The sequence below is a fragment of the Rissa tridactyla genome, chromosome 2 (assembly GCF_028500815.1).
Source record: "Rissa tridactyla isolate bRisTri1 chromosome 2, bRisTri1.patW.cur.20221130, whole genome shotgun sequence".
Taxonomy (NCBI): Eukaryota; Metazoa; Chordata; class Aves; order Charadriiformes; family Laridae; genus Rissa; species Rissa tridactyla.
In genome coordinates, this window is record NC_071467.1 from 95971685 (window position 1) to 95987191 (window position 15507).

At 43.3% G+C, this 15507-nt stretch overlaps 1 protein-coding gene across 1 annotated transcript in view; it reads left to right on the top strand.

Annotated features, from left to right (window-relative positions):
* Positions 1-766: 766 nt before the first annotated feature.
* PHACTR1 (phosphatase and actin regulator 1) overlaps positions 767-15507 on the top strand; it is a 319282-nt gene continuing 304541 nt past the window's right edge. The window contains exons 1-3 of the mRNA XM_054191481.1: positions 767-850; positions 12517-12663; positions 14782-14928. Of these exons, the coding sequence (XP_054047456.1) occupies positions 790-850; positions 12517-12663; positions 14782-14928 (355 nt within the window). The 5' untranslated portion in view covers positions 767-789. The remainder of the gene's footprint in view (positions 851-12516; positions 12664-14781; positions 14929-15507) is intronic.

Below are 15507 nucleotides of genomic sequence, written 5' to 3' on the forward strand. Positions count from 1 at the left end.
CCCGGCAGAGGCAAACCTGATTCAATGTACATCTTAGACAGTTGTAATATAGGATCTAGACAGATCTGAGGTTCGGAAGAATGACAAAAATATAAACCTTAGCTAAGAAGCAGTGCTAGGAATAGCCTACTATTTCTTAATGATTGCTGTTATCACATCTTTTAAAACTGATGGTGGGATGTTCCGTTGCTACTTCTGGTCAGTAAGAGGGGAGAGGGAAGGCAAGGCTGGCCTCTGGTCATTTAGGTGGAATGAAATATCCAGAATATTGTGTCTTCCTTTCTATTGGCGTAAGCGGCATGAATGCTGTCTTTAACGTAGTCTGTTACAATAGTGCTTACTCGGAGGTGCTGGCTGTGGATCTGTCTAAAGGAGGTCCCTGCCCTAAGCCTTTCTGATCTTCTTTTTAAGAGCAAATATAACAGGCAGGTGAATCTAAGTATGTATTGTAAGAAATGGAGATTGTGCCTAAAATAAAGGTGACTGTACTGTAAAGATGCTAGGAATATTGCTAATACTGCAGTAGGAGTTTTCTTTTATGTCTTTAGACAAGGATTTAAACCAAACATCCTAAAATAGAAAAGGATACTTATGAAGTTCTATGAATAGTGATTTGAAAATGCTTTGACCCTAATATGCCAAATGAAGTACTTCAGTGACTGCCTACACAATTCTTTCCACAAAGAAACTCACCAGCTTTTTTCTGTCTGACATCTCTGTAATCTTTCCCAGGAATCTGACTGATCATCCATACCGGAGTATCGTACACAAACATAAAGTTCCTTCAAAATGGACTACTTTCTGGATGTCGAGTCTGCTCACAGACTGTTTTACAGTCAAGGAGCTCAAGGTAAGAAACTCTGGTACTGACTCAGAAAATGACTATTTTAACTGTACGGTAAAGATGTATAGGGCCAGGCAAGGGCCAGCCCTTTTGACTGACCTACTGAAGTGTACAGAGGCCATAGGCAAAGGCCTTCAAAATGCATGGGGTGTAAAAGGGATTACAAGAGGAGTAATGATAGGGTTGATCTGCTCTCTCAGAGGATAAGGAAAAGCTATGAGAGCTGTTGGGTACACAGCAGGAGCAAAAGGCACTGCCAAGATCCAGCCCCTGGTGTTGCAGAACTCAAATGGACAAGTCAGGGGGGACAGCAGTGGTCCACTGCCTGCTGTGTAAGCCTGTGGTGTCCTTCCCAGGACACTCCTTGCTTATTGATGCTGTCAGGATGATAATGTGGTGTTGTTCAGTGCTGCAGGAATAACTGGTTTGGGAAAGCCCTGAGGGAGTCCAGCACACTGTATGCAAACAGCTGGCTCTCACTGCTCTGCATCCTTCCCTGTGAAATGCTGGTCCCCGCCAAGAAGCAGCAGTGCGAGAGAGGGAAAGACTAATCAAGCTTCTTTGCTTTCATGCAGTTGAGACTTGTTCATGACATAGATGATATTTTTGGTAAAGTCAGTTCACATTTTTCTCACCAGCTCTATTTTTGGAGAAAACTTGCAATTTCAGAGAGAAGGGTTTTTTTGTTCCTTAAACTTTAAACACCATATTAAATTGAAGAAAACTGTAAGAACCAAGTAGCTCTATCAGCCTTTTTTGTTTTTACATACTGCCTGTTTTCTGAGAACGTGATACAGCATTTTTCTGCCAATAATTTCATCAGTTGCTAATGAAATTCAAAGTCCGGCCAACAGAGTTCTGCCTTCCCTCTGAAGGCCATTCTCCCAGAGCAAAACCTAATCCAACCGGGGAATGCCACCATCCCAGGATACACGGGTGTCGGTACCACCACCACCTTTAACCTCTGGCTCAGCTGAGATGCTGCTGCCTAACACATGCTGCGTTGCCCAGCTGCTGACCCAGTTGTGGTTATACATTTTCACCTGTACAAGTCACAGAAAACCTTTCTTGTCACAACATGGTCTTCTGCATTGAACAACAGAAACAAATACTAAGCACCTCAAAACCAGGGAAAAAGTTGGCTGAGGGCAATGACTGATTTGGCTGGCTTTTTTCTCTGTCTCTAAAATGCAATGGGCACTGGAGAATTGCTACAGAAGTAATATTAAAATAAGTTCTTCAATATCCCTATGAGAACAAACCCCTTTCTATTCCATAAAAACTGAAATTCAGGAACCTACAACTTACTGCTTTACAAGCTAGAGCAATTTATGAACAGCATCCTCGTGCACTGCAAGGTACAGAGGGGACTATGGAAGAAGGAATATGTATTCATGCAATGAAAGTCTATTACAGTAATGTGCACAAGGTGACTAATAAGGGTTGCACAGGCAGTCTTCACTGTAAGTATTTCCAAGGCGGCAAGGGAAAAAAGCATTATCTTACCCACAGTTGGAGAAATTATATTGTTAGCACATAGAGAAATGCTTGTACTGATCAGTTAGATGCATGACTGAAATTTTAACCTCAGCACCTAGTTGATTCTTTGTTTTAATGCAATTATTTTGCTTTCTTAAATGCAAAATGAGGGAAAATATCCATCATGCAGAACTGTATTCCTTGACACAAAAGTCATCAGCAGGGGGGTGACCTTTAGATCTGTCATGCGGGCTTCTATCCTTTGGCCAAAACAAGTAGGAACCAGCACTGAGACTTGGGGATTTTTTTGTCCCCCTGCTTGTGAACATTTTATGAAAGACTCCAATGAAATGCTTCCACTCTGCACCACAGCACAGTACCGAGGCTCCCAAACCCTAATTACCTCCACAACTGGAAACAGTACGTTGATAAAGAGCCCTGCTGCGCTTATGCTCTGTCCCCTTCAACTTTTCAGCTTTCTCTTTCCCCCTTTTACTGTGTTTTCCCCAGCTCCTGCACTTCACATCTCTTATCTCATGTGCTTGTGAGGCCTCTTCCATGAACTCCAGTACTGTCCCCTCTCTTAATCTCTCTGTGTTTGAGGTTAGCTGCTTTCCAACAAGCTGGGTGCCATCAGGGAAATCGCTCTGAGTACAGAAGTGGCAGCGCTTCTGTTCTACATTCTCAAATGCTGCAACACAGCAGCTCCCTGGCCACAGAAGAGGTGCTTGAGGGGAAGGATGGGTGGACAACCCCACCAGCAATAGGTGTGAGAGATGAAATGTGGCCTGTGCAGAGAGGAGTTTCAGGAAGCTTTCACTGTCTGAGGAAGCACTGAGCATCTCTGAGGTGACAAAGATGGCTTCAGCAGGCCAAACAATAAAGCTCTGGAAGAGTTTAATCCTTGAGGTTTCCTGTAGCAAATGCCTTTATCACCGTCCTTAGCCCTAAACTTCTTGATGGTAGCATCCCCTTCCTTTGAGCTATCTTACCCCCTGTAGACAACAAGGAACTCAACCCTATCAAGTCTGCATTGATGCTGCCCATGCAGCTCTGATAACTCCTGTCTTGTACCTTGTGCCACGTTTTAAGGCTCTCTTCCACAGAACAAGCGTTTCTATATGAAGTAATGGCATGATTTCTCCAAACATGGGAAAAATTAACATATTTCTTCCATTATTTGCCTTCTGAGAAACAGTTAAACTGTGCTAGCTATAACTTTCTGAAAAAAAACCCAACAAAAAAAAAATATATTGAATGTGAGGCGCCCATCCGCCATAAATAGCATAGCTCAAGTAGCTAGTTTGGAACTGAATAAAAGGTCTGCAAGAAAGCATTATCACCAGATCTATCTAATGGGACTGCAAGTAACTATTTGATGTTAATATAATAACATGGTGCTATTATCAAATCATGCTATCAAACAGTATGTGTATATGCATTAAAACTGCATTATGACAGAATTGAGTGAAAGAAGACTACAGTATTCTGCCATTTAATTAGAAACAACATCAGAACACATTATATGTATTATTATTACTTCAGTTATATTATTCGTTATTGCATTACAAAATGCTCTGTTTACACACTGCGGAATGGGGGTTTATGACCCACTTACTCTTTCTGTGAGATTTGAAGATTCCTGCCTTTTAATCCTTTGATCCTCCAGATCAAGAAAAAAACTCCTTTGCAATGTTTCCACATTAATGATATCACAATGTTACAAACGGCAGCTGTAAAGCACTCATTCTCATCTGTACCCACTCCTTGTGGGTGGAAGAGAAGCGAGGGAATAGGACTGCAAAATGTTGGGAAGGAACTCAAAGAGCTATGATGGCATTGCTAGCAGATGATATCAAATCCCAACTGACCTCAGGTCTTGTGTAGTTGAAGGCAGCATGCTCTGTCCTCAGCAAACAGACTGAGACAGGGTTTTGGCCCCCAGCAACTAAACGGTTCTCTATCCCTTGCTGCCTGCACTAATGCCCCCACCTTGTCCCTGCTCCTGCAGAAAGTGCAGAGCTACCTTATCAGCTGCCTCCTCTCCCATCCTTTCCTTCTGCAGAAGCAGCCATCACCTCGCTCCCGTGGGCTGAGCGCAGAACAGAGGATGTTTGGACATTCGGGCTACATCTACTGTTCAAACAGCTGTTCCCTGTTTCCTCCAAGGAAAGTGAAGCAGAAGGGATGGAAAAGTCTCAAAAGCTGGATCTGGCAGTAGGATTATCTAGATTTAGAAAACTTGGTAAATGAAGCCAGCTGGCCGTAGTCTTCAGATACCAGCCAGAAATATTCTAAGCTCCGCAGCCCTCCCTGACTGTCTCTTATGTGGCTGTATGTATGGGGGGTGTCCTTGCCAAGTGCGTAATGCCTGGTGACGCATCTGCAAATCAGAAGCAGGAAAGAAGGGACTGTGATCCCCTCCATCTAGCCCCTTGCCCGAGGAAAGTCCAAATCTGAAATCTAAGCATGGAGTTGGACTTTAATTTTCAAATAAGTCTTTTCCCTTTGAAGTGTGTGCAAGATACTAGTCATTCTTGGATGTAAATGTATTCTAAATACAAATCTATCACAGCTTTCAGCCATGAGGGCTGAAAGCATATGATGGGGCCTGAAATAGGATTCAGCTCATTCATTCCTTAGGTGCCCTCAGGGAAGATGTTTCCACCTCAGGCTTCTGACTTGCCTGGTATGTATCCGTGGAGAGAAACAGTAATTTTAAGAGCAGCGTTCACCTAATTTCAGACGTCTTCCTTGGGAAACTATAAATCATACCTTATTCTCTCTACTGATTATGAAAGCCTAGACCACTAACTTGGGTGAAAGATGCCTGTGCTATTGGCATTTGTTTGCATAGAGGAATCATGTGTTGACAGGCAATATAGGACCTAATTCAGGAAAGGGAGTAACTTCCACAAAACAAGTCAAGTTGTAATCCAAAGCAGTAAATGTGCAGATCCTGTCTCAGCTGTAGTCTACTTTGGAGAGACATCAGCTTTGATCTTGAAGTTCTACTTGAAAGAAGTTATGCTTTGGAGCATGCAAAGAAAAACCTCATATTTGACAGAGCTGCGCAGGCTGGCACTGAGGAGCAGCAGAAGCAGGGCACACGAGCAGGGCAGGTCCCATGACAGTCACCAGGTTCAGCCAAGAGTCCAGATCATTGGACAAGACCATGGTGATGAGGCAGGTATGAGACCAAGCAGGACATCAAGTCAGCAGTCAGGATGTGGACTGGTAAGAAACGCAGCCAGCCACAGGCACAGCCACAGCCTCGCTCAGCAAGTGGGCGACAGCCTCAGTGTAAACGTAGCTCCCAAAAGAAGGGAGGGAGCAGCTGTTGAGGCTTCTTACCCCTTTCTCAAACAGCTCCAAAGCTGGTCAGGGCTTCTCAAGCCGCTCTCTCCAACAGCTGTGCCATATCAAGAGAGCCTGCCTTGAGCATAGCCAACTAAACTGTGTGCAGGGAGTGCACGTAGGGCCCTGGCCATTGGTACCTAGCTCTCACCCAGGTTTGTTCAGGATTAAGAAATGAGGGAGACCTCCCTTCCATTGTATACAAAGGGGTGGAGTCCCTTGCATGAAGTCTAAGAGAGAAGAATGACTTCTGCCCAGTACATTATAAATGAAGGCTTTACATACTGTCATAAAAGGAGAGTTGTGTATCGCAGACTGCGTGTAGCACTTTTCTGCAGCCAGGAGTCCGATGGAAGGGATCCTAAGACTCACCCCCTCTCTTGGTGCTTCTGGCAACACCACACCACAACCTGACGGGACAGACTAGACATTGTGTGGTCAGGATGCCATTCTGGGCTGAGTGGGTCCACCTTTGTGCTGCAGTCGGACCCTCTGGTCCCCACTGGGACAGGGGCCCCCTCTGGTCCCCACAGCTCTCAGGCGACTCCTGACTCAAGGATAAAATCGTTTCTAATTTCCTGGAGACGTGTGCATCCACTTTCCCAATCCTATCTCCTTTCGCACCAGCAGGGGGCATGAAGCTTAAAATTAACTACGTTAATTTTTTTCCAAGATGCTCCTACATACCTGAAGTTGCTTGCCAGTCCATTTGGCAGGATACACGTGCATATTTAAATAACTGAACAAAACCCTCTTGAAGGCTTATCTTAAACTATGTTTTGTATCTATAAATAATGTATAGATCCACTACATTAGGTATGCTTTTACTGGTTGCAACATTCCTGCAATCTACTTGATGAATCTAAGGAGTAAATGAAAAACTGTAAAGTAGAAAAAATATGAAAACAAAAATATAGTACATGGGACCAAGGGAAAACAGGTGCACAACATTGTATAGACACATAGGGGCTGATTGCTCAAAAGATTTCAGGAAATTCTTCTTCTTGATCAGTTTTCCTGGTTTAGTAACATACCCCCAGGTATAGTTTTAATTCCACATTTTCCCCTCACACTTTGCCTCCACAGTTTATTTATTTCACTGTGCTTCACTTTTGCTCATTTATTTTAATTCACACAGTGCTGACTCATTCTAGATGTTTGACTTTAACCACTACTGACTAGTTAGTGCTACTTCCCTTCTGCTTTTGCATATTAAATTTTGCCCAGTATTTTACAAAAGCTGTTTACAATTGCTGCACTATCCCCAGATCCTAATCCAGAATGATTCCACTGCAGATGTTCCTTGTGTAAAGTAATATTAGGATAGTCCATCCATCAAAATGTTGTGACTAATCCATCCTACAGATTAACATCTTTTCAAAGTTATGTTATTTTGCAGGTATTTTTCTTCTTTTCATTCATGTGATGTCACTAGTTCTTAGACTAATAACATTAATAACAGAAGAATTAGTAGCAGCAAATGTGCATTCTGGATGTAATTTCCCTCCCTTTAAATCCAAGGAAGTAACTGATCACCATCAACCTTTCCTTCATCCCTTTTAAACTTTTTTTTTCCCTTTCCCACCTCCTATTCTGGCATGTCCCCATTCTTTAGGAATGGGCAACCGAGTACCGTGATGGGAGCCTCTGGCTTGCAGAGTCAGGTAGCCTAGCTTCACCAATGGTATAAAAATAGCTCACGATGAGTTGCAGTAACTGTACTTTAGCTGCTTTTTGTTCATTTATTTCAATATCCAGTCTGCCAAATTAAAGTCAGAAGAAATAAGGATCTATAAGGAAGATAACAATTTTCAGCAGCATATCTGAATAAAACTAGGATGCTAGAGATCCAGTTCTCTATACCCTTACATAAAGAAAAATTTAGAAAACCTATGCATGGATCACACTTGAAAAAATTTGATTCTGAAAACTGAATCTAATTTTTTTCCTATTACAAATTAATTTTAAGTAGCCAAGCCTCTACTTGCCCCTATTTCATAATAATTTAGCTGTTTGTTTATTTATTTTTAATAGTCTGTTTTCTGAAGTCTATGCCTTCGGACAAAACAGCAGAGGAACAAGCATGTTTCCTCTAAAATGTAAAAAAAAATGCTAGTTAGCCATATTGTGTGTACATTTACCCAACCATCACAAACCAGCATAACAAGCATGTGCATAAAAGGGGATGTCCCTTTGATTGTGTACTATTGTTTGCAACACTCAGGCCTGTGTTTGAATACTACGTATCTAAGTACTTTCTTTCAGATTACTGATGTCCATCAAACCGGTGTCAAAGATCTCAACAGCCTTGCTTTAGAGACACGCAGCAATCCATATGCATGTGCTTCTGTGTTTATCCAGGAGACACAAGCCTATAAATCATTCTTCATAAATAACAAATTATGTCCTCTCCAGTGCTTGCACATATCTTCTGCTGCCAGTCATACCCCATTTCCCATCTCTCATCCTCCAAATGTTGTTCTTTAGCAGTTGCATTTAAAAAAAGACAGAAGTAAAGTGGCATCAAATCAGACCAAAATATTTTTTTCCTGGTAAATACCCATTTGGACCCATTGCTTGGTCTCTCTTTAAAAAAGATTATTCACAATGTCATATTTATTTTTTTTAGCACAGATGGAATGTCATGTTCCAGTCACATCAAAATGTACCTGAACTAAAGTTTTTAAAGCTTACATTTAGCAAAAACCACATTTCTGTGTGCATTATCTACATGTTATGCCATGGCGGGCCCTTTCCACAGAAGCATGAAGGAAGAGAACTGAATAAGAAGGTCATAAGCTTCTCTAACAAAAAAAAAAAAAAAAAAAAAAGTAGTAAGAAAGAATCCTACTCAGTCAGCAACGGCAGCACTGCAATTAAAATATTTTCATAGGTATTCTACGAAGTTGTTCAAAATTTGCCCTGAAAAAAAAGGTTTTCCTCAAGAGAGTCTTAAAGATTTCTGAGGTAAACCAGTATTCCTTTATGGCTATTTCTATGTCCTCTGAAGTTGCTTGTGATTATATGCGTCAGAAACACACCCTTTACAATGTGTCTATGTCTAGACATCTCCAGCAGAAACATTTTAGCACTTCGCTTGCACTAAGACTAAAATCATCAGGTCTCAAAAGGTTTTGCCATTTTGAGGTGAGAAACTGCTATGCAAATTAGGATTTCTAGATGAAAACCCTATTGAGCCCAAAATGACCAGGGTACTTGTGTCACCCATGAGATATTTTAAAAACATTTTAATAAAAGTTGATTATTTAAAGTGGATGGAAAAATGTAGATGAATATTTCACGTTTTCTCCGGCTGATTTTTAGGATGATGGCTTTTCACCTCTGAAAGTTTTCTGATTAAAAATGTCCAAAATTTTTCTAAAGACCACAAGTCTTAAAAAAAATTAATATTACAACTCTTCAAAACATAAAGCTAATTCTTGGCAAACAAAAATTAGTACTAATATTTTTATTAAAATATGTGGAAATGTATTTTAATGGAAAAAATAGAAGCCATCAAAAATTCTTTGCAAACTGTCCCCCGTGTTTTCAGTAATTTCAAATAGCATTCAAAAATTGGACCACCTGTAGATGTAACTAAATATATTGAAATTATATGTTCAAAAGGCCTCTGAACATGCAATATAATAATTTACGTATGTCATATTCCCTTCTCCCAAACGCATACTTGTGTCATACTTCAGTAACATACAGTATTTTGAGACAACAAATGTGAGATTATATATAATCAGTTCTAAGGTGTCATTATATACATTAAGGCATTTCTATTTTTAAGGCATTTCTCCTCCATAAGCAACCTTTTCCCTTTCTAAGAAATGCCAGACAAGATGTTGCCGCAATGTGCCAATCATGGCGTAACCCTACGAGAAACAATGTAAACAGAATGAAAGAATTTAACCAAAATGACTGATTTTCCTTCCGTGTGCTGTTAGAGAGGCTGCTTAAAATGAGTTTTCGGACACTGGTGTCAAATCCATTTGCAGCGTAAGTGGGCCCCTTAATGTGTATCATAATGACATTCCTTTACTCCAGGACCTTCAAGATGACACTTTCTAATTTTCCTGAAATACCATCTCCTAAAAAAGTGTTCCAGAGACAGAGCTGGTTTGTGGAGAGCAGCTGAAGCTAGAGATACTGGTGGGTTTTCTGTGATGGACCCCATGGTCACACTGGGCAGCTTTAAAGTTGACAGCTTTACTAAAAAATATATGGCAAGTCATTCTCATAATAAGGAGTGCTATGGATTACAGTCAGGAAAAGAGCATGTACCGGTATATTCATGGCATGCGTAAATATTCATCATCACTGTATGGACATCAGAATGTGATCAGCTATACTTTCCAGTTCTCTGGCTGCAAAAGAATTGGTCTTAGGTTTTTATTGCAAAATGTTTTAACGTTTATTAGTTTCCTCTGAAATTTTTCCAATATTTACTTTAAATTTCCAGTCATTCTTGAAAACTCCTTTTGCTAATATGCACAAAGGGGAGATAATCATGGTTGTCAAAGTAATATATAATGATCACTCCAGGAAACATTTTCCAGCACCCACCTACCTCTAGTCAAAATGAATACAAGCCAGATCCCAATATTTTGACCCAAAAGGTAAAAATGATTTATAAACAATTATATAGAAAAGCCCACTCTTATTCTCTGTTTACCATAAATGTATATGCAATTTTGTGTTGTTTTTTTTCCAAATAGATTCCTGTGCTGTGATCCAGACAGCCCTGAAATGCACAGGTGCCCTTTCACTGACTTTAACTACAGCTAGATCATGCCAGTTTTAAAAGACAAATCTTTTACATGGTTGTTTTATGAGATGAGTTTTACAATGCTGGCTTCATATGCAGATAAATCTTCCTTAAGTGTAATTTTGATGATGCAGTACACAAAATTCTCCATAGCAGAAATTTTCCATTCTCTTTTATCTTCATTAGTGTACATCCTTATTACAAGGGAATAATAGTTTACAGTCTAGTCACAGTGTTTACTTTAGCTTAATCTAAATAGTTGACCCCATTAAATCAATTTCAACTCTTGCCCTTAGCTCTTAGTTCAAATTCAAATTCTAGGTTATAAATGAGCAAAAACTTGAAAGAAATCTATTTAAAGCCAGAAAACAAGGAAGTTAGACCAGAAATAACTGCTACCCCCAACAGCGCAGATACGCTTGTTTAGTAAACTACATAATGCCACAAATTGAAAAATAGAGTGTGACAGCTTTTGTTAACTCATACTAATTATATGCTATCATATCTAACACCTAAGTCAGGTTTTAGGCATCTAAAGGCTTCTGATTGACATGTATTGCTTGGAACTCTAAAAAACTTTTAAAAGAATCACAGCATTTAGCAGGCTGCAGAACATGCTCTTAGTCACTATCAGTCACGTTCTCCAGGCCCAGCAGGAAAATACAGTTCATTAATAGTTATTTAAAGTGTGGTGGCTTGCCAAAAGCCCTAAGACTGTTATGCCAGATATTGCCCAAATGGGAAGAAACATCCAGGGTTTAGGCTCCTAGGGTCTTACAGGGTCCCACATGAAAGTTAATGTTAACAGTCCTTCATTAAGGGGAAGGTTGGGCTTTTACGCTCTGAAATTCTCTTTCCAGCTCCATATGAGGCGGAGGGCAAAGAAACACATGGAGAAGGTACTTGTGCATGGTGCTCACGCTTTCAGTGATCAGACAGATCCCATCTAGCATTTTTGACAATCTTTATCTACTCAGAGAGAGAACTGAGGTGGATATATTTATAGAGGCTCTTCTGTTTGTAATTTGTAATTTATAGGCTCAGCACCCAAAGCATTCAATAGCCACTCATGATTACATTACACATAAAAGACACCTACATTAAAGGGACATTATCTGGGCTGTACGGTCAAGTGCTAAATACTTAGGCAATGCCAGGATGAAGGCTGCTTCTGCAACATTAATTCAGTCTCCTTATACGTATGTATTATAGTACGGTTTCTAATTGCACGATGACACAGTAATTTTTTACTATCCTACCATTTGCTTCATCAGTGCATGGAGTGGGCAGTGCTCACTTAATGAGCCAGTATTAAATATTTTGCTTTCTCCTCCTTGAAGGCATGGCCCCAAGCCATTTAAACCCTGTTCAGAAGAAAGAAATCTTAATTTCCTCATGGGCTTTTCATTGGTACTTCACTAAAGTATATGAATACTTTACAAATATTATTGAATTTATATCTTCACAAAATCCCTACTGAAAGAAAATGGTGATTCTCCCTGTTTCACAACTAAGAAACTAAGACATAAAGTGATCAAGAGCAAAAAGTAGCTGCTAATTTTGAGTGCCCAAATGAAGAGAACAAGAAACTGAGTTCTGGAATAGTTGTTGTAGGCATCACGTCATGTGTCCCAAGCATAGCTTCCGCTGATTTCTGCAAACTAAGCAAACACTTAAATGCTTCCATTACTCAGGCATCACGGCCTCAAAAACAGTATTCAGAAAAAGAGAGACTGCAGCTATTGAGAAATTGTAAAAAGAGTGGTTTAAGTTGCAAAACTAGAAACTTTGAACAAGCAAGCTGTGGCAGTAACAGAGCTATAACCTGTGTCTTTGGGGCACACGACACAGCAATCTTTTCTTGTCATCATTCACTGCGGCTCTTAAATTCTGCAGCATGTGAGACAGCAAACAGCCTCTACTACCTGCTACAGATCCTCTTTTTCCACTGAGTGATTTTCTTTCTCTTTTCTTCTCTTTTCTTCTTTTTCTCCCTCTTCCTCCCCCTTTCCATTTCTCCTTTCTCCTGCTATTCTCCTCTTCATTTGTTCTTTCTTACCAGCTCGTCGGGCAACTCTTCTTACCGTGCCCACTCTGATGACAGCATCTTCTGAGGATGACATAGACCGGAGACCCATCAGAAGACTCCGGTCTAAGAGTGACACCCCTTACTTGGAAGAAGCTAGGATCTGCTTCAACCTTGATAATGGTAAGACTACCCCTTGCCAAACAGCATATGATGTTAATGAAAGACTTTTTTTGAGATGCAGATGCACCAGATGGCACCTCCTCGTTCACAAGGGGTGTGGTGGTTCACCAGACATCCAAGAATGTCACGGCTGTCTAAATACAAGCACCTGCAGATGTATGAACAGGGATCCTTTTCAAAATTCTCCTGCAAGTACTAACTAAAGATTTTCCCCTGTTTGAGCTAGGGTGAGCCAGTGAGATCACAGCAAAAGAGAATGGCTTTGCAAAAAAGATATAAATATATCTTTATATCTTATCCACTCCAGGCATCCAGAAACATGAAAGTTCTTGTGAACATTTATGAAGGGATTAGAGCTAACAGCAGACGTCAGCTAAACACAACATTATAACCATGGAAGAGCATCCAGCAAGCCCCCAAACCTCTATAGGTTTAATTGGCAAAAGTGTAACAGAAAATTCTCGATTCCGCTGGAACAAGTAAGAGAGCTGTTCCCCAAAATTCACACCAGCTAATGTTACTACTGCTGCCTTCAGAGTTATTGAGTCCTGTCATTCCCTGGTCCTTTTTCTCATTGAGATTGACCAAAACAAAAGATTTTGGAAGTACTGACAACTTAGTGACTTTAAGCAGACTGGTTTTTTTTTAAAAAATCCAAATTAAATGGGATGAACTAGTACACTCCCTGGCACATATTTTAACTGTTTAACTCTCAGTTTATGTAGTACTTTTGTGCTATCAAGATTTTCTTTAAAAATAGCAGTTTTAATTATTTGTATTACTCTGGCATCTGAAGGTCCCAATCGAAATTGGAGCCCTAACATGGCAGGCAGCCTGCAATCACAGGGTAAGAAATAACACCTACATAAAGAGCTGATTACTAAGTAGAGAAGACGGCATAGGAGAGAAGCAGCAAAAACAGTGTCCCCAGTTTGCAGCTGGTGAATGGAGTCACTGATTTTTGCCTATGGTCATGTTTTTTTCAATGACCTGCCAAAGCGACTTATGAGTACGAGTCCCAAGCTTTAAACGATGGTCAGTTTTAAACATTGAGCGTAGGCTCCTCAGTCCCCTTGGCATTTTAAAGCGCTTGGCCCAGTGCACCATTCTGGTTTACTTAATGGGTTTGCCCAAGGAAAGAGGAGAAGGAATCATAGAATGTGTTGTGTTGGAAGGGACCTTTAAAGGTCATCTAGTCCAACCCCCCTGCAGTAAGCAGGGACATCTTCAACTAGATCAGGTTGCTCAGAGCCTCATCAAGCCTGGCCTTGAATGTCTCCAGGGATGGGGCCTCCACCACCTCCCTGGGCAACCTGTTCCAGTGTCTCACCACCCTCATTGTAAAGAACTTCTTCCTAATGCCTGATCTAAACCTACCCTGCTCTAGTTTAAAACCATTGCCCCTCATCCCATCACTACATGTCCTTGCAAACAGCCCCTCCCCAGCTTTCCTGTAGGCCCCCTTCAGCTACTGGAAGGCCGCTATAAGGTCTCCCCGGAGCCTTCTCTTCTCCAGGAGGTGAAGGGATGAGCCCTTAGCCATCCTGCCAAGTCTCCACCCAGCCGTGCTCGGAGTTTTGGGAACCCTCGGCTAGAAGAGAGCAGTTCAGGCTGCCCAAGACTGGGGCAGGAGGTGCCAGGCCTGTTGGGTGGCACCTCGGCCAGAAAGGCCCATGTCGGTCTGTGGTACCTCAGCCAGACCGGGGGGGCGGGAAATCACCTCAGCCGGGACCCTGCCCTGAGTCGGGGCGGCACCTCAGCCGGGACACCGGCCCCGGCCTCCCCTGGGCAGGGGGACAGGCAGGGCCGGGGGCGAGGGGGAGCACAGCGAAGGTCGCCTCCCTGAGGCGAACGGCTGCGGGAGGGGCTCGGCCGGCGGAGGCGCTGTCCGGCGGGCAGGGCCGCCGCGGCCGCTCCCGTCCGCAGATCCTTGACGGGTTTTCCCTGTTTCCCTCCCTCCCTGTCTCCCTCCCTCCCTCCGCTCCTTTCTCCCTTTCCCTCTCTCCTTCCCCGTCCTCCCCTCCCCCTGCCTCTCCCCCTCCCTCCCTCCCCGCCCGCCCCCTCCGCCCCCTCCTCGCCCGGCCGCCCTGCGCCGCGCCGCCGCTCGCCCTCGACCAGCTCGCCGGGCCACGCTGCTCACCGTGCCCACATTAATGGCGGCATCTTCCGAGGAGGACATCGACCGCAGACCCATCCGCCGCGTCCGCTCCAAGAGCGACACCCCCTACCTCGCCGAGGCCCGCATCTCCTTCAACCTCGAGACAGGTGAGAGGCGGCCCGGCACGGCGCGGCGCCGGGGGGGGACGGCCGGCTTCGCCCACGGCCGCCCGCGGACCGGCGGGGGAGGCAGGGAGGGAAGGGGCCGCCCCCGGCGCCGCGGCCTCCTCCCCCGCCAGCGCCGGCGGACTCCCCCGGGCGCCGCCGCCCGGCCTGGACCGGCCCTGCCGCCCGCTCCTTCGCACCTGCCCGGCCTCCCTCCTGCGGCCCTGGCCCGCTGACCGGCTCCCCTTACCCCCGCACCCCTCTCCCGCCCGCTGCTCGTCCCCTCGCCTCGCAGACCCTGGTAGCACTTCTCGCAAGACTTCTGGTCTGTCCCTCCTCGCCAGGCTCTTCTGGCACCCCTCCTGGAGACCCTGCCCTTGGCGTTTTAGCAAGGCTCTCCCCCTCTCGCTCTTTGCCTTATTCCCCTGTTGGGTTTGTGCCTCAAAAGTGCACGGAAAGTTGTGCCTGCCTTGGCCACTTTTTCTCAGTCTCATGAGGTCCCCCACATTGCTTTTTGAGACTCTCATTGGATGTGCAGCCTGATGCTTTCTACCAACACACCTCCAGCTCCACACATTCACC